This window comes from Mixophyes fleayi, chromosome 5 (genome assembly GCF_038048845.1).
Source record: "Mixophyes fleayi isolate aMixFle1 chromosome 5, aMixFle1.hap1, whole genome shotgun sequence".
NCBI lineage: Eukaryota > Metazoa > Chordata > Amphibia > Anura > Limnodynastidae > Mixophyes > Mixophyes fleayi.
Genome location: NC_134406.1, coordinates 100,547,984 through 100,575,260, shown reverse-complemented (window position 1 = coordinate 100,575,260; position 27,277 = coordinate 100,547,984). Strand labels below are relative to the sequence as shown.

Below are 27,277 nucleotides of genomic sequence, written 5' to 3'. Positions count from 1 at the left end.
TGTAGGAGAGATATTAGATAGTATTGTTATCTATACTCTATAATTGTTTATTTATATTGCATAGTCATTATTTATATAAAATATAAAAATCCCTTTAAAAAGCTTACATCTTAGCAATAAATGCGCCAGTGTGGCTTTTAAAAATCATTTCAGTGTGTTAATACCCATTTGTGTGTGCCTGTGGTCCAGAGAAGGGGGGTAGAGGGTTCCTTGGTCTCTCTCCGGTGTTGCTACAACACGACCACTACTTAGTGAAGATCCTTCTGTAACCAGATCAAAGTGGAGGCATTGTGCGACTCGGAATAAAAGGTACAAAATGTATTTACCGACTAAACACACAAATAGCCACACTTACATACACGACTTAGTACAAAAATGGGGTGTTACATATATATATATAGAATGATAATTTTATAACTATTCTATAATTTTATCATATTCATTTTTAACATTTTTTTTTTTCGTTTTTATTTACATTTAATTTGATTTATTTATATTTATCACTTTATTATTATTATAAAAATTATTATTATTTACTTTTGCATTTATATATTTTTGTTAATTATATATCTTTTCCATATCACTCTCTCTTATTTTCAACCCCTTATTTTCTATTACTACTATGAGTCCAAGCATTACTGATCTATTACCTCTATTCAACTTTATTCAATCACCTCGTGAAGTCCATACATCTACTCCCTTTACCAACATATGGCTCTTTCCCACTTTTGCTCCTTCCTCCAATCTGTTAACTTTATCTCTTTACACTTTCCTCAACCTTCCCCTCTTTCTCTTCCTTTTTACACCTCTGCCACCCTTCTACATTATTTATGGACACATTTCTCCCCTCTCTTATTCCTCCTTCTCTCTCTCACAATTGAAACTCTACATGAGAGCAGGCAGGTAATCCCAGGAGAAAGCCTGAAACAATCGTGAAGCAAAATCAGAATATGTGTTCCAAGATGCCCGATTACCGTTCCATCGGCCAGCTTGTATCCGGAAAACACAAGCAAGAAGCCGGCACGCACTGCTCCCTGCTGCATACTTCACAAAAACTGCTCATCTAAGAGCATTACTAAGCTATAGACACTGTGCAAGCACAGAGCCCTGAGCCTTAAACATTTCTGAGCTATAATCAAACCACAGCTACACTAGACCGCTAGGGTTGCATTCTTTCCTACTCCTTCCAACTTCCTCTCCCAACCTTTCCCCATCCCCCTTTTATACCGTCTTCCTCCCTCTTACCTCCTCTGACTATCCAGTTTCCACAGCTATAACATTCTTTATACACAGCATCTATGCTCAATTATCTGCACCCAGCTATAAACCTAAACAAAAAATTGTATTAATCCTTCCCCAAGGCTTAACCTACTTCCCATCTTTCCCCTAACTCCTACCACTCCCCCTTGTCTCATGTCTCATCTACAGGCCAAAAAGCAAATAAAACATTTGACTACCAAGAGACCAACAACGACTACAGATCTATACTACACAGAGAATTGTTACATACCTACAAGGATAACTGCTACACCTGGCAATTTCATAGGATAATAAAGACCATCAATATAGCCCTCCTTTCCTTCTTTACTCCCACCCACACTGTTCACACACCATAAGAAAACCACACAACCTCTTAAATCTGGTTGGTTTGCTACCTACAGGTAAGCCCTCTACCCTCACATTCTTCTCATTCACACAGATTACCACAACTTACGCCATGGAAACCTCAATTACTACAAAGAAAAAGGAACTTGAAACTCCTACCTGTACTGTTTGGCAGCAGCCCCACAACAACACCACTTCCACCAGGTAGTTTTAAACCTTCTTCAATGATGATAAGCATATTTCTTTTTTTTTACTTTTGTTAATAAAAAAAAATCAAGAGCAAGAAGTTGTACTGCAAATTATTATTTATTAGCAGTCAAATTTATTGGCTAATTATATGGTACATAGTATAATATTTGGTAAATTGGCAAAACATGTATTATATTAGCAGTGCAAGTTATACAGTAGAACTGATTTTAGGTGGTGTCCCAAGTGTGTGTATAGCGCTTTTCCAGCTTCAGAAGAAAGCATTTTCATTGCAGCTGGAAACGTTTAGCACAAATATCAGTTTTTAATGAGTGCTTATAATGGTGTGTTAGAAATATACTTAATGTAAAACATTTGAGTGATTAAAGAGCTTGTGTGACATCTTCTCTGTGTCACTCATTGGGGCATATTTAATTGTTGGCATTTCCTGCGGCGTCAAATATATTCCGGTTATTACGGTAATTCTAAGCCGGATTTCAGCTCGCAGCTCCCTGAGCAACGAGCTGAAATCCAGCGTTAAAGGTACCGTAATAACTGTAATTGCGCGCACTATTCCCGTAATGAAGGTAATAGTGCCCACGTCACGTTACTTTTCCGTGTAACGCCAACAATTGAACATGTCCCATAGAAATTAATTATTAGAATTTGGAGCAAATAAATGCTGCAAATTATATGTGGAGTGAAAAGCACCACATGAGGCTTAGAAATAAGGTAATCATTTTTTCTTCAATATATTCAATTTATCATTTCCACACAACAGTATCAGTGTTTAAAATTGTCTGGCTTTGTCAATGAATAATCATATAGAGGGGACCAGCTATGTCAAGTATGCCAACTGTCTCTAACTTTCAGGGATAGTCCCAGTTTTAAAGATTTGCCTCTGGATATTTCCCTGATCTCTAGTATTAAAAATCTATACAATATAATTTCTTTTATTCTTGTATGATCTAAAAACTGTCAGTATGTTTTGAAGATGAGCATATAAAGGCAAAAATTCTTGCTATAATCAAATTCAGAAAACATGACATGATATGATGTGATTTCTAGTACTTCAAAGTCCAGCAACACTGTGTCACACATGATATGCTTAATTAGTTAAGTGATTTTATGTTGCCAACTATGCTATTTCTATTCAAAGGTTGGTTATTGCTTTCACATATGGATCATATTTCAACTAGAAACTGTTAGGCTAGGTACACACTGGAGGTTTCTCAGCCAACTATCAGGCCAAACACCTGATAAACGATCGTTTAACCCAATATCGCATTAGTGTGTATACTTACACGATGAACGAGAGTCCTTCCAAAGTACCAATTGTCATTTCATTTGATTGCTCGCTCTGTTTAAAAATCTATTTCCAACCTACTTCCTATACTGTAATGTGTATGCACTCACATGACTGTCGACCAAGAGACAGAATAGAAACCTGCCACTCTGTCTGTGTTGTTAAATGTAGAGAGTGCTAGAGGTGGATTTTGTTCTGATAGTAAATATTTTGTTTCAGAATCACAGAAGCTATGAAATATATAATAACATTGTGGAAAAATTAAAGTTTATTTTGTGTGTTATAATCAGTGTGACAAGAATGAACGACTACATTACTCTTAGGCCAAATGAAGTACACAGATCTGAAGGTAAATCGTGTATAGTGTATACACATGAATCAGCAGACTGATTGTAATTTCAGTTGTTTGTAAAATCGCTAGTGATACAATTTGGTCAAAACTTTTTCCAGTGTGTACCTAGCCTTAGAAATGCAAGCCCAAATAAATAATTCTTCTTCTCTTTTGTCTATATGGGAGACAGTCCTGTAAATAGTGTAAACACATAAGCGCCTCTTGTTTCAGCTGTGCCCTCTTCCACTTAGACTATAAGCTCTCTGATGAGCAGACGCCTTCATTCCCTTTGTTTGCATGTCTGTCTTTATTTTGTCTACCTTGTATGTCCTTGTTTTATGTATGTACTGTTTTTCCTACTGCATGGTGCTGCTACAATAATAATAATAATAATAACCAGTAGGTTAAATTCTCTGGGCAGCTGTTAGAACTAGTGTAAAACACTGGTAACACGTCATCTTTAAATCTTTTCTTGTCTTCTCCAAATATACAATATTTTATAGATATTCAACTTTTTCTTATGTATTTTCTTATATGGCTTTGGAAATACCAACACGCTCGCCAGGGCTAAGGTGGATTAATTACACCCATATGGAGTGTATTTATTAAACTGCGGGTTTGAAAAAGTGGAGATGTTTTCTATAGCAACCAATCAGTTTATAGTTATCATTTATTTAGTACATTCTACAAAATGACAGCTTGAATCTGATTTGGAAGAATTTAATAAAGATGAATAGATGTTGCTGATAATTAAGCACACAATTTACTCACAAAACTCATATAGACTGTCCTCTTTGTTACCTTTTTTATAATGCATATTTGATTGCATTATTTATATGTTTATTTTTCTGCAGCAAAATACCATAAAAACATTTTTTATAGCATAAATGCTGCAATGTCAGTGGATGAGAGTTTTTGTCTCCATCCCCACACCAGTCATATGCATGCCTAGTTAGGAAACTTCCTCTTCTCCAGCACTGATAGACTTTCTGGAGACTCCAGCCTCACTAGCCTTTTACTTCCAAGAGATGTTCCAATGAAATTGACTTATATGACAGTGTCCATCATGCAGCATACAGTGGCCTGATAATTAGTGGGTGCTACTACCCATACACACCTGGAGATTGCACCACTGTGTGACACAATCTGGATACTGTGGAATAGAACCTCAGGGGAAGTCAGAAAGGTTTGTGACACAAGTTGACTAGAGCCAGATGCAATTGTGCACAACATAATGTAGAACATCAGCCTCACTAGGGAGCCTTGAGGAGACTATAAGGAGACCAGATCAGACCGGGAGTGAGTATTGGGCATTGTGTGAGTCTTGAACAGTGTTCCCGCATCTGCACTAAGGGCTGTTTTTCTATGCTCTCTCCTTTGCAGGCTTGCTCTGTACACTTGGTTTAGAGGATCAGCAAAATTGTTACAACTGTTTTGTGAAGTATTCACCTCATTTCACATTTGGCTGCAAAAGTTTGTATATTTTGCCAGAGGAATTTGGCCTCTAGTGTTCCCATTTCTACCCTAACCACACCACACTACAGAATGAACTGATGTTAGCATCTCATCTATATTCATAGACTATAAATTGCACAATATGTATTTACAAATACAATTAAGAATGGCAAAGCAAAAGCAAAACTCACAGCAAGAGTTTCGCCTGGAACTTTGCGCCTTGTGAAATCGCCTTTTCCGCCTCAAAACTGGGTTCGCACTAATTTCACTCATCTTTACATCAGTCACTATGAAGATAACTAATTCTGCCAAATGTAGCAAGTGTTTTTTAAATCAACAACATATGCATGTACTTTATTTTTTATAATATGGTGCCTAAATCTGACCTTTTGTGGAATAGTCTATCAACAATATTTACTAAAATAAGATATGAATATAATTGTTCCTATAATTGTTTAGTCCAGTGCAGTGAAATATGTTGTATTTTCTTCATTCTTCCCCTCTGATCAACTGGTCTGCACTTTGCCATGTTTTCATCTGGTTTCTTGTGGAAGCTGGGCAGGCGAGTTGTTGTACAGTAGGTGGGCCTCTTAAAATACCTGAGCTGGGGTTTAAGCACTGGAACACAAAGGAATATTATGGTACTTTGCACATACTCAAGTAACTGTAGAAAGCAATATATATATTATACAGGTAAAGAATTTCTAAGACTCGCTCGTTAAAGGAGCTGTGTCACTTATGTAATTTACTCCACAGAGCAAGCTGCAGTTTGTCCTAGTTACATATAACTGTGGGACAGCTATAAAAACAGCTCTCGGTGAAGTAATATTTGAAGCTACAGTCTAGGAAAATACATACAGTTTTGCAATTCATTTTTACAGCATATACAAGTTTTTATATAAATATCACATAAACAAGCTTAAACAACATGCACAGCTACATATAATGCTGTCTATCATGTACCATATGAATATGGTCCACCTTCTCCACTAGCCAGGACATATGCTATTTTTTTTACCATGTTTTTCTGTTGATCGTTTTATGTACAAACAATTCTCCAATACTATAAATAAAGTGCATTTCATCTCTATATTAGCCCTATGCTCTTTGGAAGTAAACTCCAGCACAAGCTGGTGGTAGCTCAGCAGGATGAATATAGTATTAAGAACCAAATATGGTTAAGAAATGGTATTGAGGAATGAGATTGGTGGGAGAAGACATTGGGGTATATTTACTAAACTGCTGGTTTGAAAAAGTCGAGAAGTTGCCTATAGCAACCAATCCGTTTCTAGTTATCATTTATGTAGTACATTCTGTAAAATGGCAGCTTGAGTCTGATTGGTTGCTAAAGGCATCATCTCCACTTTTTCAAACCTGCAGTTTAATAAATATACCCCATAGAGTACCACTGCCTTGCCTTCACATAGACTGTTAATGGGGAATATTAGCCTTCTGCTGAAGTAATATGTAAGGTATCCAAGGCTTAAACACTGTGGACAGAGAACCTATTGATCACCTGTAGCAAGTGAAATTAATCTACATTGTGTATTTTGTATAGGAACCCTGGATTGCAAGTTACCTTTATAACAGAGTGTGCAATCTAGGGAATAATTCTCTGTTATTGTTACATACTCTATTTTATGTTCCACGTTACTAAAAGCACTTTGCAACATCTAAACAGGAGACATTGAGGAATATAAACGTTATTCAAAGTGAAACTGTCAGATCAGCAAAGCATATAATTTGGGCTGGTTATAAAGGAACAACAGCTTAGTGTATATACGTTAAACACAAAATGTTAAGTTTTCATTGTTTTAACCCACAAAAAGAAACAATAAGACATTTGCTTTAGTTATTTAACTTCTACTAGTCTATTTAATATCCGGTAGGTCAATGTGAATTATGGCCTTAGGCTAACTTCACCATGGTATAAAGCCTTTTAATCTGGGTTATTCATCCCTTTATGGCTTATTTACTGTTATTTAAAACCTTTATGATTTTACATCAATGGCAGACTTACCAGGCAATTTCAGCAGATATGGAGAATCAACAGTGCAGGACGAATCATTAACCTTACCTATGAATAAAAAATAAATAAAATGCCAGTTAGAATGGTTTACAGTGTCCAGCTACCACCAATAAACCAATTACAATATTAATTGAAAGATGTACGCTAAGGACTTGGAATGTTATATAACTATATATGTATTGTGTATTAATTTAGTAAGGAATTGTGTTTCATAGAATGGATGTAAGTGGAACTTTTACAATATTTAAATGAGTTTATCATAATAGGAATAGTTCAAAAACATTTTTTTACAACATATTCTAAAGAATTATCTTCTATGTTATTTGTGCACAAGGCACTATGTCTTAACTACATCAAAGCATTTCATAACCCTGTGAAATGTTCAATTTCATTTCTGCAGGTTGCCAGCAAGTGCAAGTGACAAACCTTCATGAATACTTGATACCTGGACAATGACTCATGTAACTGTATTTCTACACTGGAGAAATCTCCAGACTGTTTTCTAACAGTCAATAAAGGTGCCCATATCCCAGACTCGCTCATATAGAAGTCCGCCTGCAGGGGTAAGCCAAACAATTAGACTGCTGTGTTTTGTGCCATCTGGTGACATACAGGCCCATGCGGTCACTAGGTGACAGGATATAACGTCACGCCCAATAAGTATCCAATTACATCCAACAGCGTTTTCAACAGGTACAGTGGTAAGAATAGTATTTTAGGAATTGAGCATAGATTTATGCTCAATTTTGTGTTGATTAAGTAAAGTAGACTTTAAGAAAAATAATATAGTATCATGTAATATTGGAAAAAGACGAAAGTCCATCAAGGTAAAACCTATTAACAGTTTACTATGTCCATCTTGTGGACAGCTGTACATTGGAAATTTGAATTATTTGTGTTCAGGTAATAATATTTTGGGCAGTAAGCCAATTCCAAGGTATAGATGCAAGAGCATGTTTTTGGATCTCCCTGTAAACCTGTCCTCAACTCCTTCCAGTCAATAAACAATTACATTGTTTGTAAAATTCTCTGGAGCTTTTACTATTTTTTTAATATATTAGTGGAACATAAATGGAAAAATGTTAACTTCATATTAAAGTTCATGTTATTTAAAGTCGTCCAATTTAGAAATGTACTGTTTAGAAGGAAATGCATTAGTTGTAAATCAATCTACTGTACCTGAAACTCAAGTCAGTCAAATTACTTCCCAAACTTTTCTGGTCAATACATATATACTACAACTAAGCTCATTTTCTGAAGCAAACACTGGATCCTTTAACATAATTGAAAATATTATTTTGTGCAATCTTGGTTTAGCCTACCTCATTCAAAGATCACAATCTTTTGAAGTATTAGTAAAAATACTTAACAAGCATGTTTATTGTCTACAAAGGATCATATAGCTTTGGTATTACATAGTCCTACATATGTATGGCATCTGTAATATGCAGATATACAGTCATTGAGACTGTTCTCTTAGTAGTTTTAGAGCTGATTTAAAACATTGATATACTTTTAGAATATACTGTTAATGATAATAAAAAATCCTTTTTGAAATAGAGCAAATTATTTTTAAAACACCCAAATTAGACTTAGTCTATATAAAACAACAAAATAACAAAATAACTTCTCTTTATTCGTGTTTTTCATATGATTATATTTATTTTTTGCCCTCTAAAATCCATTAATGGAATTGTTATCATTACTGATAGTATGTTAGTTAACCAGTCATGAAGCAAACAACTAAAAACACTTATTTTCCCTCACTTTGCATTGAGTAGCGAGCGATAGAGAGAACTAGAATATTCTCAAAGTCACGGACCTGGCAGTTTATTAAGGCTGCCTTCCTACCTGTCAACGTAACACTGTTGATTTTGTCAGATTAGCAGACACCTCTCTTTTATATAACACCACTCTCTAGAGCTCTGATAAAGGCCCTTAATCTGAATTTTATCTTAAATATTTTGGTCACCAGTAAATAGGAACATACATATAAGTAACTCTTCAAGTGCCATGTACAGTTTTTATCCGCTAATACTTTTCTATGTTTTTCTGTTTTCTATGACTATGTTAGATTCTTTTATTCTTTGTTACAATTAGCACATTTCTCAGCTGATTCTATAAATACATAGGAACAAATGGTCCATCAACTATAAATAAGGTGGAACATACATAAGTAAACTGTTCACTTTTCAACAAAATTTGAAAAGCAATTTCTTTTATCTCATCTACTGGAGATTCATTGTATGCTTTGGACTACCAACACAATGTCTTCCATTTTTAAATTATTATATGGACTGTTCATTCAGAGTCTCGGCCTGTTTGGACTGGTAACAGGGTCAGGAATTACCTCTTTTAATTAACTTTATTTTAATAAATCGTATTTTTGAAGAACAAAATTAACCGCTCTGTATCCAATTTTTATTTTTAATTTTTTAAGTTTGACCAGTCTCGCTTTCCTGTTGACCCACGTTATAGTTTCAGTTTTTTATGATTCAGGAGCATTCCTGTGTTTGCTCGTATTTATTGACTTATCAATTTTTATTTCCCATTTTTCTATTTTTGTAAGTGCATAACATTTTCATTGAGACATTTGTAACTTTAATGTAAACTTAATTATACTTTAATTTATATGTTTAATTCATTTACTCTACATATAAGACTATTAGTATTATTATTAGACTTACTGTGCATATTAGACTACACATTTATCCATACTTTTTCTAACACTGTGTTTCACAATGTTCAGTGTGTAACAATGTGTATGTATAATAGGTTATTTCATATACCTTATTTTGTATGCAGAATAGGCCAATTTATAGGAAAGAGGAAAAATGACAAACATAGACAAATACATATCTGATCAGGCCAACAAAGAGGTAAAGCCAGTTAGGGAACTGCCACAAATCAACAGAGGAATCTGCTGCCACACTGTATATACCCTAGGTTCCCAAACTGTGCGCCGTGGCTCCCAGGGGTGCCGCAGTGCTGTCACAGGGGTGCCGTGGCCAGGAAGAGAGAAAAAAAACAAACAAAAAAAAACGTAACAATCTGGCGGCGCCCGGAACCCAGCATCCTCCCTCCTCGCTTCTCACTGAATGTCGAGTATGACGTCATCACGCCCGACATTCATTGACAAGCGGCAGGAGAGAGGATTCTGGGTCCCGGGCACCACCGGATTGGTAAGTTTTTTGTTTTTTTTCTCTCTTCCTGGCCATGGTGGGATGCATAGGGGCAGAGCAAGGATGCAGAGGGGGCACAGTGAGGGTGCAGAGGTGGCACAGTGAGGGTGCAGAGGGGGCACAGCAAGGGTGCAGAGGGGGCACAGTGAGGGTACAGAGGGGGCACAGCGAGGGTGCAGAGGGGGCACAGCGAGGATGCTGAGGGGGCAGAGTGTGTGGATGCAGGGGCACAGAGTCAGTTAGCTGTAAATTATTCTTTGATAGAAATATAATTGAAAGAAATATATAAAAATATTATTTTCCCTTGGATTTATGTGTATTTTTGCATACAACTAAATAAGTATTTCTGTCCTGACCTAAAAACCTATTATATTTTTTGACCCAGCTACTTATAAAACGGGACTGCTAGGTAATTATTTTGGAGGGGTGCCTTGAAAAATTATAGAGACTCTAAGGGTGCCGCAAACTGCAAAAGTTTGGGAACCACTGGTATATACATATGAACATAACAAAATCCCATTGTGTAATTCTTGGGGGATTTACATGTCTTTGTCCTCCACTTTGCCTAAGAGAATGATAGAGGAAAAAACACATTCAGTGGTGTGCTTTAAACGATATACTCCTCATCTGTGTGGAGTTGTATGTTCTCCTTGTGATTGCATAGGTACACTGCGAGTAACCCATTTTCCTGCCATGGTCCAAAAACATACCGGTAGGTTAACTGGCTTCTGACAAAATAGACACTTGATTCAATTGTAAGCTCCAATGGTGCAGGGACTGATATGAACGATAACATATTCTTTGCACAGTACTGTATAATATGCATTAATATATGCATTCATTTTCTTATGTTATCAGCTATTTTGGTTTTTATTTAGGTATTAAATATGGACATTTGTGAATTAAAGCTGACTAACTGGAGGTGATATACTGAATATATTATATCAGCTCCAGCTAGATCAAACATTACAAGCTTCAGTCAAGTGCAAAGAAACCATGTGAAAGATTCTTTGTCTTTCTGGATGACTGTGTTGTCATTGATTACATGGTGTCATGCATAAAGAGAAGTGTAGCCCACCTATTAAATCTCTACCTATTCATAACAGCTAAAAGAAAATCACAGCTTGTTCCACATACACACATATGATAGTAGTAGCAGTAATCATCCAGAAGTTCAGGTTCTGGTCATGCCTCAGTAATGTATTTAGCTTCCAGTAATTAGGAGGAATAATGGATAAACACATAGAATGGCTGCCTCTATTGTATTTAATGGGTGTAGTTTAATCTTTCCTACATATTCTATATAAGAATACAGTGACCATGACACAATCAGAGTGTTCTTATCCAATAGACATCAAGTTTAATAAAGAAAATCCATTTAATTGGTGATACTAATCTGAAAATAGTTGAAAAAATAATTAAAATAAATATAATGAAAGAAAGTCTTAGGGTAAAAGATGCACATTTTTAATCCACGATCTGCCCTGTTGTAGAAGTGACTGATGCATTTTTGAGTAGGTACACCAGGTTTCAGTAATCAGTAGGGATGGTCCCCATCACTGACAACAGTAGTCTTAGTACAGTGTCTTTCAAACTTCACTATTTTTCATTGGAAAAAAAGTCTGTATATTTATTACAAACTCATATGCTAAAATCTTTTTAAAGCCAAAATTATTTGTTTGTATATATTAAAGAATGTAAAAAACTTAGGTTGATTGCATAAGTATTCCGACCCACATTGATATTGGGTAACGCCGCCTTTTTGCTACAACATCAGTTTTAAGTCTTTTGAGGTAGGTGTCCAGCAGTTGTGCACAGCTGTCAGGAGTGATGTTCACCCATTTCTCTTGGTACATTTGCAAATTCAAGTTTATTGGTCAGCTCTTTGGAATTGTGGAGTTAATGTCAGTACTTTGACTGGCACACATTCATTTCTTTTTTATTTTATTTTTATCACATTGTCCAAGTGAAAGGTGAATTTCCCCCAAACTTTAGGGCTGCTTGTAGCAGATTGAAACAAGTTCTATTATGGTGTTCCTCTATTATTTGCTCTCTACGATTTTCCTTCAATTCTAACAAGTCCCCGCTGATGAAGAGCCTTCTCGCATCATGATACTGCAGGCACACCATACTTTCTTGCAGGGATAAAGTTAAGTTACATACAATATAGAACACTTTTTACCCAAATAGCTCTACTTTGGTGACATTTGACCATAAAGCTGTTTCCCAAATTTTGACTGGATCACTATTATCCTGCCTAGGTAACTGTAGACAGCCTTTAAGATGATTTGAGTGATGGCTTCATTCTTGCCACCCTTCAATACAGGCCAGAATGGCTTACAACACTGCAGGAACAGAAATTAGGCCAAAATTTGTCAATGCCCTGATCTGTCCAATCACGTATATATTTGCCCAAGGCCACAACCTGAATTGCTAGCTGGCGGCTCTTAAGGGGTTTCGGCCAGTGGAAACTACAGTTCTTTATATAATTGACTGAGGCACCTTCACTCACAGCCTATGAAGTTTGTAGATCTTGTAAAGTGATTGTTGGCTTCTCAGTCAGTTCCCTAAGAAGTCCCCTTCTTGTTCAGATGCTAAGTTTTGAGGGTTACCATTTTTATAGGTAATGTGGGGGAGCTATGATGAAGCTGCAACTTTTTGATTATTGAAACAAATCTGGTTACAGGGGTAATTGAAAAACTGACTTTCTTTGTACCCTTTTCCAAATGTGTGTATTGTCAACACTTAGGGCCTAAGTCATTAAGGAGAGCAAAGCATAAAAAAGGAGTAACTTTGAACCTGGGGAAAACCATGTTGCATTGGAGGGGGAGGTAAATTTAAAATGTGATGGCAGATTTATATTTGGCATATGGCATGTCCTAGATCAACTTTAAATTTTAGTGTAAATATAAAGCTATCAAGTATTTGTATGCTAGATGAAGAAACAGAGAGTATTTAACGTATGTGCAAAATAATAAACTAATTTGCACCCCTTTCTTTGTAACATGGCTTGTCCAAGAGAACATTTGCTCCGTTATTTTGCCTTAATTTCCTTAATGACTCAGGCCCTTTATCTCTGACTTCCTTAAAATACTCTTCCACACTTAATCCTGACCTTGACCTCTCTGGCTGGCTCTCCGAAAGCTTTTGCTCTTTGGCATATTTATTTGGCGCTGAAGGTCTTTGCTCCTTTGATCCTTTTGCAGAATAGCTTTGGCCTTCCCTCTAAAGACTTTTACAAGTACTTGCGGCTGCAACATTGGATCACTGACTACGTCGGGCCTGCCCGCTGAACCCACCTCCGCCCTCCTCTATTCTAAATTGACTAGAGGCAACAACAAAGGGGGCATTATATTCTGGTACCACTCTCCCTGTTACAGCTAAACATACCTCAAAATCAAAGTTGGAAACCAATCTCAATATATCTCTCTCTTCAAATCAATGGGAACACATTTATAATAATTTATCTAAAATGTATAAATATACTAATCACCTAGAAATGTTTATGAAGTTTTTATATAGGACCAACCTAACCCTGTCCTGCCTACATAAGATATGGTCCTCTCACTCTCAACTTTATTGGCACCAATGCTGGGCTGTCGGAGATATCTTCCATGTGTTCTGGTCCTGCCGGTAATACAACCGCTTTACGTTGAAGTTTTTCAACTAGCAGAAAAAATTACAAAGGTGCAACTAACCCCTTCCCCACTCATTGCCCTTCTCCATCAATTTCCCGAACAACTACCAAAACACCATTTATATTTGTGGGGCCATATCATTATTGCTGCCAGGGCAGTCATTGTGCAATAGTGGAATCAATCCTCCCCCTCACCATTCACAAAATTGCAACTAAAATCCACTTCAGCTATGAGATGAAGACATATGAGGTCCCTTATTCTATGGCACCATCCTAACCCATAGGCAAGTGGATGGCCTGGCATGTGTTCACCACTGAAGGTGAGGGGTCTAAGATGTTATGCCCACCAGACTTATCAGCCATAGCCACTTCTGACCTCCTAAAACAGCCTCTCCATGCTCCCCTATGTCACATGTAACAGTTTGGTTCTATCTTATTTACCTGCCTGAATATCTAATTGTATATTAACCCTCATACATCAGCGCCACTTCTTATTTTGATTGTATGTATTTTGTGTTTTGTCTGCTCTCCACTATGCACCCCTGCCCATTCCCTTCTTTTTTTTTCTGTATCCTTTTCACTTACCATTTAAATACCTTATAAAAATAATTCTGTTAAAATGCTCTTAAGTATTTTTTTTACATTTATTTCTTGCAGATTCAGTGTTTGCCCAATATTCTCTATATATATATATAGACTGGGGTTTAATCCAATAAATGTGATGGTCCCTTTACTTAAATGGTGCACAGAAAAACGGCAATGGGAAAGTAACTTTATTCTTGTTAGGGCTTCTAACCTGTGTAGTTAACAGATCACAATACTTTTTAAAAAAATAATCTTTCTGAACACATGTGTTTGTGATTAAGAAAAGAACATTATTATTACAATGAATACAGACTACAGACCATAGAACTGATGAACTGGAGGTGAAGTGGTAATATCCATGGGTTAGGCTACATCAGGTCTGGTCATCCTGTGACTCTCTAGGTGTTGTGAAACTACAAGCTCAAGCATGCTTTGCCAGTAGATAGCAGCTAATAGCTGACAGGTGTCGAAGTCGTATAATTGGATGAACGAAAGTATATTGGTTAATATTGTTTTATTGGTCGATTGCACTCAGTATGCCAAGCTACACGTGGCATACGGCGATCGAAAGGTAAAATACGCACTACATCATTTAGTTATTTATATAATTCATATTCATATTGGTTCCGTTACACTGTAATTTATGAGCAGATAGTATTTCGTTTATTATTAGTTTATATAATATGATTAAATGTACACTTCAGTGTTATTTAAGTTTCAGGTTAAAGGAAATGTGTCATGTCTGATATCATATTAATCCCCTTTACATCAGCAGCTGTCCGGTGCATTCGGCGAAGAGATCGCACATTGCATACTCTAGTTATTGATGTTAGGGAATAAACCTTTAATATGATACTTACCATAAAATGCTAATAGACTAATTGTAACTGGAGATTCAGGCGGGAAGAACAGAGCTCATCCCCTGGAGAGATGACCCCCACCTTTGGATTCCTTAGATTGAACCAGCCTATGACCTGTTTACCCTGGACCCATCTGAAGTCTGGACCTATAGAAACAAGCCACGTCATCTCTATTGTTCACTCTGTAACACTGACCGTATATATAATAATAGCTGCACCCCCACTAGCCTCAGTCTACTCTGACCACAGTACTCTAAACAGATATACTGTTCACTGGGGCCCGTGGTAGCGCAGCGAAGCGCAGCGGTATGTATGTATCTTTTGGTATTGACTGTACTGTACTGTATCATAATATAATCATGTGTTGAACTGTTAAACTTTGCATCTGAAACACAATACAATCGCTTGGGCAATGCTTATTTGAAAACGATAGAATTACTTTAATACAGGGCATGCTAGAACTTGTAGTTTCATAACACATGGAGAGCCACAGGTTGGCCAGGTCTGGGCTACATGGACAATTTAAGCTGTACAATCTCAAGATATGAATATCATAACATAGATATTTTTTTTAACTCATTATTTCTTATGAAGTCTTCTACACAAGTGATTTTAATTGATGTGCAATGCCATGATCTCCTTCAATTGCTCAATGCTTATTTTTTATTGTTTTGCTTGAAATTCAGGATATAAATCTGCTGTATATAATTTAATGGGACGAGCAATGAACTGCTCATTCAGAGGTCTGAGGAAACTGACCATTGAAATACAGAATATAGGCAGGTTCTTCTTTTATTGGAGTGACTCTCATGATATAAAATCATGTAAAGTCGCATTGTTTTTTTAAGCGATTAATTCAGAGACTTATATTCAATAATATAGCTTTACTCTAAGGATACCACAAGGTTAGTTCTGGGACCAAGGTCTGATAGTGATTAGCCTATTTTACTGACAAAGGAAAAAAAAGTTGACAAAATAATGAGCCTATAGTACTTAAACCAACTGTGCCAAAAGGGTAATGATCCAGTAGTCAAGAATCAGAAAGAAAGGGTGGAGGATAATGCATATAAGTCAATGGGGTATATTTACTAAGCTCCGGTTTTGAAAAAGTGGAGATGTTGCCGTTAGCAACCAATCAGATTCTAGTTATCATTTATTAGTACATTCTACAAAATGACAGCTACAATCTTATTGGTTACTATAGGCAACATCTCCACTTTTTCAAACCCGCAGTTTAGTAAATACACCCCAATGAGTCTATTATAATAAATGATATATTTTTAGTGGAATACATAATAGTACCACATACTGTCAATCAACATTCTGCATACTGTTTATCTCTAAAAAAAATGTTTATTTTTTTGTCTAGAAACAGATAAACATTGTGTGAGCCTGGCTTACATCACTATATCAGTTTTTCCTGTGTTCCAATAATTATATCCTTGATTACAACAGTATAATAAATAGATTTAGTTAAAACAGCCAGTCAGAAGAAAAAACATATGTTTTTAATTATATATGACGAGTGTAGCCATTTACGACATTCAGTGGAGCCTATACATTAAAATGTGCAAATGGTCCTTGAAATCAAGATTGTAAGATTTTTGTGACAGATCACGTATGCATGATAAGCACTTCTTACATCCTATATCTTCTACCTGCAGCTGACCTTCAGAAACAACAGACAGACCCAAAGTTGTGACAATCACAGTATTAAACCTCACGGAAATCTGTGATATCTTTCAACTGTTGACCTAAATCCCACTGTGTCTGCTTTATTTATTGTCCCCGTTTGGATCCATTACAAAAATATTTTCAGCCTTCATTGAATGTAAACATTTTCTATCTGCTTATAAATTCCACATACACATATACAAACTGTATTATAGAGACATTTAATGATTTCTTTTGTTTGAGGTTATGTAGAATTCCATCTACGGTGCTTTTAGCTGTGTTAACTGCAAGGTGAGCAAAGCCTTTATGACTGTAGAGATAATTCATTGCTTGCCATGTGCTGGATGTGCATATAACGTAGTATGTTCCAATATTGATGCATTTGGTGCTAGAGTGTGTGCAAATAACACATTTACCATAGAGATCCATCATAAGCATACAGGCCTACACTCCTGGAGAGTAGGTCATTGTCCCGCATCCTGCCCACTTCCTAGTACAGTGGGATGAATGGAGGCCTCCAAGACAAGACTTGCATTAAACTCATCATTTTGGCCCAGCCCACAGGCGCAATGTCGCAATTGCAGTGGTCTTGCAGAGAACACAGCCAAAAACACTGTAGGTAAAACAGTTTCTAGGTTTTACTAGTGTGTAAGAGATCTAATAGTGGTTTATATAAAGCTTTGTATTATTGAGAGTTTATAGTGATTTATCTTGATTGAGGTTTGGCATAGTAATAATCAGTGGCAAATTAAGAGTACCCTGGGCTGTTCTTAATACTTGACACCCACCCCACCTATAATTTTATAGTCATATTCCAACGCATATTCATTCTGACATCCATATGAGATTGTATAATTATATGTGTAGTCCTATTTAATTTATTCTCGTATTAACTGATTATGACTCTACTTTTCATTCTTAAATATAATACATGTGTTTTTTTTATTCATCCTTATTATAATATTCACAATAACCCACTTAAAACAGTCACATTTGACACCTGTCTGGAAACCCACATGTAGTCTAGATAAGAAGTACTGGACAAATTGTGGCCCTACGGCTGTTATGGATCTACAAGTTCCAGCATGCCTGGATGTAGTTCCATAGTGTGCCTAAGTCTAGTTTATAATGCAATAGCTCCTATTAGTGAGCCAATTAGTTTGTGGGGCCCTATATTATTATTATTATTATTATTATTATTATTATTATTATTATTATTATTATTATAATCCACCACAGATAATAATGTTTTATGCAGTAGTGTCTTACATTAAGTTATGTTTGTATGTTTATAACTAGATGGATCAGCTTTCTTTTCAACAAGCAGAGTAATGTGGAGCAAATGTGTATGTAAGTGGGTAGAGATAAGGGGGTGTAAGTGGGTGGAGCTACGGTGGTGTAAGTGGGTGGAGCTAAGGTGGTGTAAGTGGGTGGAGCTAATGTGGTGTGATTACATTTACTATACTTGGACGAGCACTAGGTTACACTGCTTGTCTAAAAAAATGAGCTCCATCCACTTTTATAACATGAACAAAAGTATACATTTTAATATAATATCCTCTGTGATCTAATATTTTTTTCTAATAAAAACCCCAACCTAACTCGTAACAGGTACTTGTAAGAGTTGAATCTATGGTAAAATTTCAGACAATCAGTGCCACTGGTACACTTCGTGGTATAAAACACTGCTTAATGTCTATTAGCAGAGGCAGTCATTTTTTCACATCAAATGAATAAAGCGGGTGAATAGGAATCATGCTGGTAATTTGAATCCCCGTAATGTCAATGCTACGCAGAGGAAGACAGCGGCAGCATATAGGGCTTCTTGTTTGTTGCTTATGACAACCATCAATAGGCTTAGACTGTTCAAGATACCAGTTGATGTTTATAGCTTAACAAAAAAAAAATAGTTAAGTTGGACTAGTTCTAGCAGAAAATCAATATCTCAGAGGAAAGATTTTATTAAAAAAAACAATTAGTCAATTAGTGGAATTAGCCTTTAAATATCCCTCTTTGGATATTAAAAATATTAGGAGGTATAAACTGTATCAAGTTGCATTAATGGATATAGCTGCACAGGCAAACATAATAATTAATACTAATAAAATATATTTATATTTTAAGCTATATTAATACAAGTAAAATGGCCACTTAATTATTTGAAAATGGAAAATAGCTACTCTGGAACCACACCATTCTACCTAAGTGTATATGGACTGTGTGACAAGCCTAAGATAATGTATAGGCCATTAAAAAATTACTGTACACAATCTATAAAATAAGCTATAAAGGGCTCCTGCATTTGTGATTTAATTAAAGATAATGTATCAGGAAAATTTAATAAGCCTGATAAAGAGAACTACGTGTGGCATGTGCATTTTTTTAGTGTTGGTGAATTGTGAATAGTGATCACATACCTTAAGTTGTCAAAAATAGACTTATAGCAATAAGCAGTTATGCAAAAATTCACAAAGATGCATTAAAATTATGTGCAATTCAAAATAAAGCAGTGCAATTGTCATAGTGCCAATGACAAGCAAAAGTAGGTATAATTCGCAAACAGGGTATAAGTGCTGAATAGATTTAGCAAACACACAGCTCCTAAACATTGTACTGACGAATTGTGCTAGCTGGAAAAGCAGAGTGCACATGTTTGTTGTCTCACTAAATAAAGATGTTTATATCTCTGAAAAATAGCATAATGTGAAATGTTGTTGTCTCTTAGGTATTAAAAAACATGAAGAAAAATAAACCAAACTACAAGCTGAAAAATACAGTCTAATTTAGTATAGCTACATTATTTTTATAATTTGTCAATTATTTATAATTATCTATACTCATTTTTGTAAATACTGTTAACAATCATACTTATACCATTATGAAGTGTCCAACCTATAGAGGAAGTGTCACAGAGCTTGTTATTTTATTTCTAAAGACTGGTATTTATTAGGAGTAATTATTTACAGTAAGTAGTTTCCTCATTTTTTATATTTGTATATAAACCGTTTTTTTTATTTCACTTTTATATTTCTAATTTAGTTCAAAAGAAAATGTCACAACTATGCTTTCTTATAGTGCTTGTTTAAAGGACTATTTTTAAATGCTAAAATGAGTGAGACAATAGGAAACAGCTAATACAATAAACACACATAAATAAACACAAACCGCTAACTCAATTTGATAAAAGTTCAACAACTTTGCTATATAGTAGGGGGAGGCAACTTGTTGTTTTTCAGCTAGCAAAGCATGCTGGGAGCTGTACTTCAACAACAGCTGGAGAATCATATATTGCCTAGGCCTACTATGTAGCATTCTTTGTTGGTTCACCATCTACAACATTTGATAAATAGGCCCCATTGAAGGTCAGAGAACACCAGTAGCAGTACTACATGCAGCAATGCCAATGAGTTGTCATTCAGTGATAGCTCTCCAAAGCACGTGCAACTCCCTTTGGTTATTATTATTGTGCACTATGGGCTATCATATCTGAGATCATTTCAAATGAACACAGTTCCCATTCTCTGAAAAAAAGTGTGATACAGCAAATTGTGATAATTATTTAAAGAAAATATATAAAAATAATAGGAGCTAAAGCTAACAACAGGTTTAGTCCGTTATGTCCATTTAATACCAGCTTTGCTCCTTTCTCGTGTTCAACAGTGCATTGGCAAAAGTATAAATATGAGATGCAGGAAAGAGCATTTTCCCAGCATGCTGTGCCATAAGAAACCAATATTTATGGAAGACCTTGTAATGATAACCTGTAAATGTAACCTTTACCATTTTCCACATTAAATGAGACATTTTTTGTGTTGTTATTCAGTTCTGTTTTTTTTTTACTAAACACATATAATGAAAAAAAATAAGCCAGTGGTGATAGAATTAACTAACATATCTGTCAAACATAAATAAAAACACTCAAATAGACAGTGTTTAACCCTGTGAAGCAAGTAACAAGCCATGGTGTGCAGTTCTGTTTAAGTGCAGGATGCTAATCCATTGTTTTTGCTTAAACAAGCACATGCACAAACACACTTTTGACATTTGGGACACATGACATTAATTTTCCAAAATGATTGTGGTAGTGCAGGTTTCAAGACAATTTCCATGTGAATGTTCATTGAGTTCACTGAAGGCTTCCTAAACCTCAACTTAATTGTTGTAATGAGCAACGCTTTAAAGTTTACTAATTTTGCCGGTTGTGTAAAAAGCCAAGTCAGTTTTTTTTGTGTTTCAAGAAAAAAAGGAGAGCTTTAAAAAAAATACACAAAAAAGGTCTTTAAATTGTAAAGGAGCCAGTGGATGTCTTGCTTATAAAGCTAATGCCTTTTATTCCCAAGAGAGACTTGTCTTTGTGGAAGTAGGAACAAAGTGAAGAAGCTCAGCTAAAATGATGAAATTTATTGGCATTCTCTTTTACTCTTCTTTATCTGGAAAAGAAAAAAAGAAAAAAGGAGAGTCACTTGTGAAATTTTAGTCCCGCTGATCGTCCATCTGATAGAAAGCTGCTGGGAAAGGAAGTCAAGGTATGTATATGAAAACATGTTATAACGCTGCACCTTTGTAATTGAATTACTATTTGTAATACTGTATAGAGTGGCTTCATTTATTAAGGTCCATAAAAAGAGTTAGCACCTTTTTTGCAGTACCCAATATAGTTATTGGGGAATGTCTGCAGCTGAGTATTTGGCGCATATTATACTAATTAGGTGCTGGTTTATCTTATTCAGTGGACAGTTTGTCACAATAGGCATGGGGTCTGTCACAACAAGCCTAAGTAGCAGTCCATTAACCACAGGATGAACAAAGGGAAGCTAAGCCCGACAATACATTTGACAATTTTATTATGTACTTTGGCCGATTGTGGCCAGTGTTGGCCAATAAGCAGCCTGTGTTTGTATGGTCATTGATCGACTGCTCAATATTGGACACTAATATGAATGGGAATGTCGAAAATTATAACCAGTCATTTGGCAATCAAAACAACAGTTTATGTGCATCTTAAAAAATAAATTTGCAATTTACTGAAGGAAAGACACTGTCATCATGGCTTCAACACATATAATTATCTTACATAGTAATGATATAAGTATGTTTACTGTCCTGCTGTTATTACTATGGTTATTGAGGGCTCATAATTGACTTTTAATGTCTATTTTCCCTGAAGAGTGTCTCTGAAACAAGGTTCTCCAAGATCTACTGACAAATAGGTGCCCATTCATATATAATAAATACAGTGATGCCATCACAGCACATCATCAAAATGCATCTGTGGACAATACTCCCTTGTTAGAATGTAAAACAGATTCAGTGGCCAGACTATTGATAACAAGAATCATTCTGCTATCCCAAACTCTCTCTTTTATCCTCACATTCACCTCCAAGTCTCATTATTATAGAATGGTTTCCGAACAATTAATATATCTATGTCTGTGACTGTTTACCAAATATATTTCACCCTATGAGTAGACATTAGGCACCCATCTAACTACATCTTTAGGAACAGGACTACTAACAAGTCTATTGCAAATAAACCACATTATTTGAAAAACTCTTCACAATGCCCTTCACCCTGACACATTTCTCTATATGGTGGCAACTGATCTTTGGGACGAATATACTGTAATATCATAGAAGAGTACAGGGTCACAATTTATATACAGTTTAGTAAAGGTGCTGGCTGAGATGCGGCTATCCAGTCAAGATTCTCTAGATTTGGTAGCCATGGTTTGTTTGCTGAGGCTTGTTTGTCCACTGTTTGCTTCTCTTTAATTTTGCTTTAGCCTCATAAAAACCTATTCACATCTATGGTCTTTTTTATTAGACTATTCATTACACTTTACATGTATCATTCAATGCATAGAAACCACATTAAGATTAGAACTCCAGGGGCAAACGCAGGATTTACAGAGGGGGGTTTCCACACTATGCTGCCAGTAGGCGTGACCAGCATGCATGGGGGCGTGGCTATAATTTTAGAGAGTACTTGGATGCTCTCCAACTCTCCCTGTTCCCATAATATATATGGGCAATGCTGCGTGTACTACTGTTATGTGCATGCAGCTCTCTCTTTTCGAGCAGAGCTGTGTGAAGCAGGGGCAGGGTCCGGCCACCTCAATTGTACAGTGTCCCAGGCTTGGAAGGGGGTTTCCAGGCACTAGGAAACCCCCCTCGGTTTGCCTATGAACCCATTACTTAAAATGTAATCCCCACCATTGTATTCTAAAATTGTATGTGTTGAACATAAAACATTGCCAGGTCCACTTTTCAGCTTTTTATAATGGTGTTTTACTATTTATTTGCTGTTATCTATATAGCGATCTAGCATTGATTGACAACAACAATCTCTCTACTTTGAGCCTGAATGATAGCAGATCTGACACATTTGATACCATGCAGCTCTGATGCTTCTTAAATAAATTTCTAATGGTCTATATTTCACAGCATATTATTTGATATATTTCACAGTAGATTGTATTGATACCTATTAAATGACTGTGTCTTAGAAAAGCAGGAGAGCTGCATGATAATGAAGGTCTATCGACCATAGACCAAGTTCATGCAGGCTCAAGCAAGGAGATAAGGAGTGTGGAGCTTCTGTGCAAATAAAATACCATTATTGGGATTTATAAACAGTGGGGTAGAGGGAAAATTTTACCTGGATAACCCCTTTCATGAGCATCATTAAATTAAACTGAATGAAGTCCTGCTTTAAGCAAAATGGCATCATAAATGTATATTCTGATACACCCTTCAAATGTATAGAAGTGTATTTAGGCTTGAGAGTTCTAATTCTCCAATCAATATGATTAGGGGCCCAAGTGTGTATATCTACATCTAATGTTGGTATATCTTTTGTTTTAAAGCTATTTCATTGTTGTAAATAGAAATTAGCAATATAGTTTTGAAACTGTTCCTCAAAATATTTGTTTCTTTCCACATTTGGACATAAAATATGACCAAAATGTGAAAAATGTTCCAGTCCTACCCCAAACACACCACGCAGCAGAAAGAATGTAGCAATGTCTTCCCAATTCTATTCAAAGATAATAAATACCACAAAATGCCAATTCACAGATAGAGGGGCTCATGTGACGTCTATCTGTTTTCATTGTGTAAAATACACAGTTTGTTACTGCACATGCAAAGTAAAAAAAAACTTCCGAATAGATACGTATGTAGATTTTGGAGGATCTTACACTTACAACTCCTTATGAGAGGTAGAGCTAGAGTGGGAACGGGCCGGCAGGATTAGACCCAGTACAGTAAGGGCATGTTCAATTAAATGCAGCTGGAACAGATGCAGATACACCTGTCAAAACTCTGCAAAACAACCTGTTATGCTGTGAAAATTTACACTAGGGGACACAATTCATGTGACATTTTATCTCAATTTTGCTCATTGTCGTAAACATTTTAAGAAAAAAAATACTTAAAGGAAATGACATTTACTAAAATTTCTATGGGAACTAGCTTTCTCTGCACACATTCTGCATTTGATAATGTTGTCCATCTCAAGAATGTAAACATTAACATACATTTCTGGTAAAACAATGAGTTACAGTTACTATCATCAACCTTGCCCATACCATATTATTCATGCCCGCCAACAGTTTCAATCTCCACAGGACATTCCTTCTTTCTGTGGCCAAAAAGGGTTTGGATTGCATGAATAGAGATGGGGCATTAACAAAAATGAGCATGGTTTGGCGCATCAGGTGTGGTCGTCAGCATGTTTTATATTAAACTAAATACTAAATATTACAAAAATGTATTTAAACAGTGCTCTATTAGGTCCAATGTATAAGTATGTGAGATACAAAGGGCAAAACACAGAAGCTGCAAAGGTCTCAATCAAGTAATTGTTTATTTACTCACAAAGGGCCCAAGTCATTAAGGAATAGAAAGCAAAAAAAAGGAATAACTTTGCATCTTGGCAAAACCATGTTGCATTGGAGGGGAGGTAAATTTAAGAGGTGATGGCAGATTTATAGTTGGGGTAGGGCATGTAGGGCAACATCCAGTATTTAATTTATGTGCAATATAATAAACTAATGTGCACCCCTTGCATTGTAACATGGTTTTGTCCAGGAGAAAATGTAATGAATTATGTCCAAAGTGTCTAATAACTCCAAAAAATGTCTAGCAAAATCAATAAAACTTTCTAAAAAGAGCTCATATGGAAATCTTCCTAATAACTAATAGCAAAATATTACATACATTGAATCCTATTACAATCCATATAATATCCAATTGATCTGCCACGTAACTGGGGCGTCTCCCCGTAACTCTAAACTTACTCAGTCCAGATAAAATCATCTGTCTCCTCAATTTATTATTTCATAGGTCCTGAAGCCTATCATAAGTTAATATATATTAAAACATAATTTTCAGGATCAGCTGCTCAAGCCTTTCTCATTACAGAGCCTATATTAATGGCACACGGAAGTCACAGATTCTAACAGTAATAGCAGCTGCTCAATCATTTGTTTGTTAATATAAATGGCAACCATATGCAGCAATAAACAATTTAAATAGTCATGGCTTAATATCACCATATCCGATCAGAAGTTTATCATTTTACCCAGAATCTGGGACAGTATAGTAATGATCCACACCTCTTGATCATGGTGATGGAGCCTCTAAGACTCTACGACTCTTTACAGGGTTCACCTCTCTGCTCCAGGTAGAGAAGCTCCTATTACTCCAGAAAGACAGTTAGGTGCTATTTGTGCCAGATCAATTGGATTTCATATGAATCGGGATATGAGTTATAGTTTTCCGTGTATGTAATATTTTGTATCTATTAGGAAGAATTTCATATGAGCTCTTTTTTTAATGCTTTATTGATTTTGCTATAAAACAATTGTGTTATTAGTCACTTTGTCAGTAAATAAATAATTACTTGATTGAGACCTTTGCAGCTTCTGTGTTCTGCCATCTATATCTCACATACATTGGACCTAACAGAGCGCTGTTTGAATTAATTTTTGAAGCTATTGTGTAAAAGGAGATTAACTGGCGATCTTCTCTGCTACAGCAGTCTGAGTATATTATAAATTATTATAAATTTGTAATAGTGAACCTTTTGTGAGGTATATTTTTATCTCTATTTATATCTACACTTTGCCTATTCTGCTCTTGAGGGAGTGTGTTTTGTTTTTGTTGAAATACTAAAAATTACTTAAAATGGAACATGATTATTTTACTTCCCTTGCATGACAATCTGTATGATCTCTTTACACTATATTTTTTTGTTATCATCAGCAAAGCCTACCTTTACGGTGGCCCATTGCTGTTGGTGATGGAGGACGTGGCAAGCCATGTAACTCTGTTGCCTTCGGTTGACTTTCTGTAGGGGTGAGATTGGGTGAGAAAAAAATCCTCATTATGGGCCTGATTCATTTTCGGATGCTCAGAAATGGACCTGAATGCTATTGCATGCAATTCATGTCTGAACTAAAATGACACATGACACTTACGACAGCCTACAGCTTGAGGTATGAAACAGGAGAGGGAAGCGGAGGTAGGCAATCCATAGTAAAAGCGTGCCAAGGTTATTAAGATACAGATGTAGCCAATTCAAGTCCTTAGTTTATGCTTGGCTTCAGTCATATCATTGGCACCATCTACAGGGCAGGTGTTAGTGTATGCAGTCACAGTCATCACTATCCATCGGTACTTTGTTTTAAAAAACTACACACATATGTGCCACTAGCTAGCATAGAACATGTGTATGCATGTAAAATAGGCTATAAAAACACATTGTGGACCTCATTGAAAGTCGGACGCAAAGTCCGTTTAAGAAGTGTAGGAGTGGGAATGTGCCGCAGCTGGGTAGGGTATTACGAGTGGCAAGCAACCCCAGTTGCCTCCCACTCTTAATAACCTATCAAGCTGCGGGCAGTTCCTGCAGCAAGCTAACCGCTTGCGCCACCTAATTCCTGCCGTACAGCTTTAGCCCTGTTTTGACGTGTGTTGCGTCTGCGCCTCACTGCGACTAGGATTTATTTACATGGTCACGCCTTCACAATTCCGTGCTCCTCCCATTCTCTGGTAGTGAGTCTCAAGCTGTTGCAAGATGCAGGCGGATTTGGTGCACATGCGTGATAGTGTTTTTTTGTTGGATGCGCCTAAAACGGACTATGCTTCCGACTCTACTCTATGTACAATACACATTAAAAACATCTTGATTTATGTACTTGATATAAAAATAAATGAAAAATAAAAATATAAAACTGTTTTTGCATGCGTTGAGATGTAACCTCATACTGCACAAGCTGCAGTCTGTTCTGTCTGTCTATGTAGGGCTAGTACTATTTAGGGAGAGCGTACATAAACCCTGATTCAAAACAAAATGCTTCTCGAGATCCGCTTCAATTTGAATACGGTCGGAACTACGCTTAAGTTCCGTGCATTGATTGATA

The 27,277-nt window shown here is 36.1% G+C and overlaps 1 protein-coding gene across 5 annotated transcripts in view; it reads right to left on the bottom strand.

Moving 5' to 3' along the window:
* Nucleotides 1-2,150: 2,150 nt before the first annotated feature.
* The window catches only part of PDE1C (phosphodiesterase 1C), a 702,427-nt gene continuing 677,300 nt past the window's right edge, over nucleotides 2,151-27,277 (bottom strand). For 3 of the 5 annotated variants that reach the window (XM_075212604.1, XM_075212600.1, XM_075212601.1), the window contains 2 exons: nucleotides 6,904-6,960; nucleotides 2,151-5,501 (listed from right to left, as the gene is read on the bottom strand). In XM_075212604.1, the coding sequence (XP_075068705.1) occupies nucleotides 5,329-5,501; nucleotides 6,904-6,960 (230 nt within the window). In that variant the 3' untranslated portion in view covers nucleotides 2,151-5,328. Of the gene's footprint in view, nucleotides 5,502-6,903; nucleotides 6,961-18,062; nucleotides 21,281-26,127; nucleotides 26,203-27,277 lie in introns of those variants that run through there. The other 2 variants (XM_075212602.1, XM_075212603.1) reach the window with 2 other exon arrangements.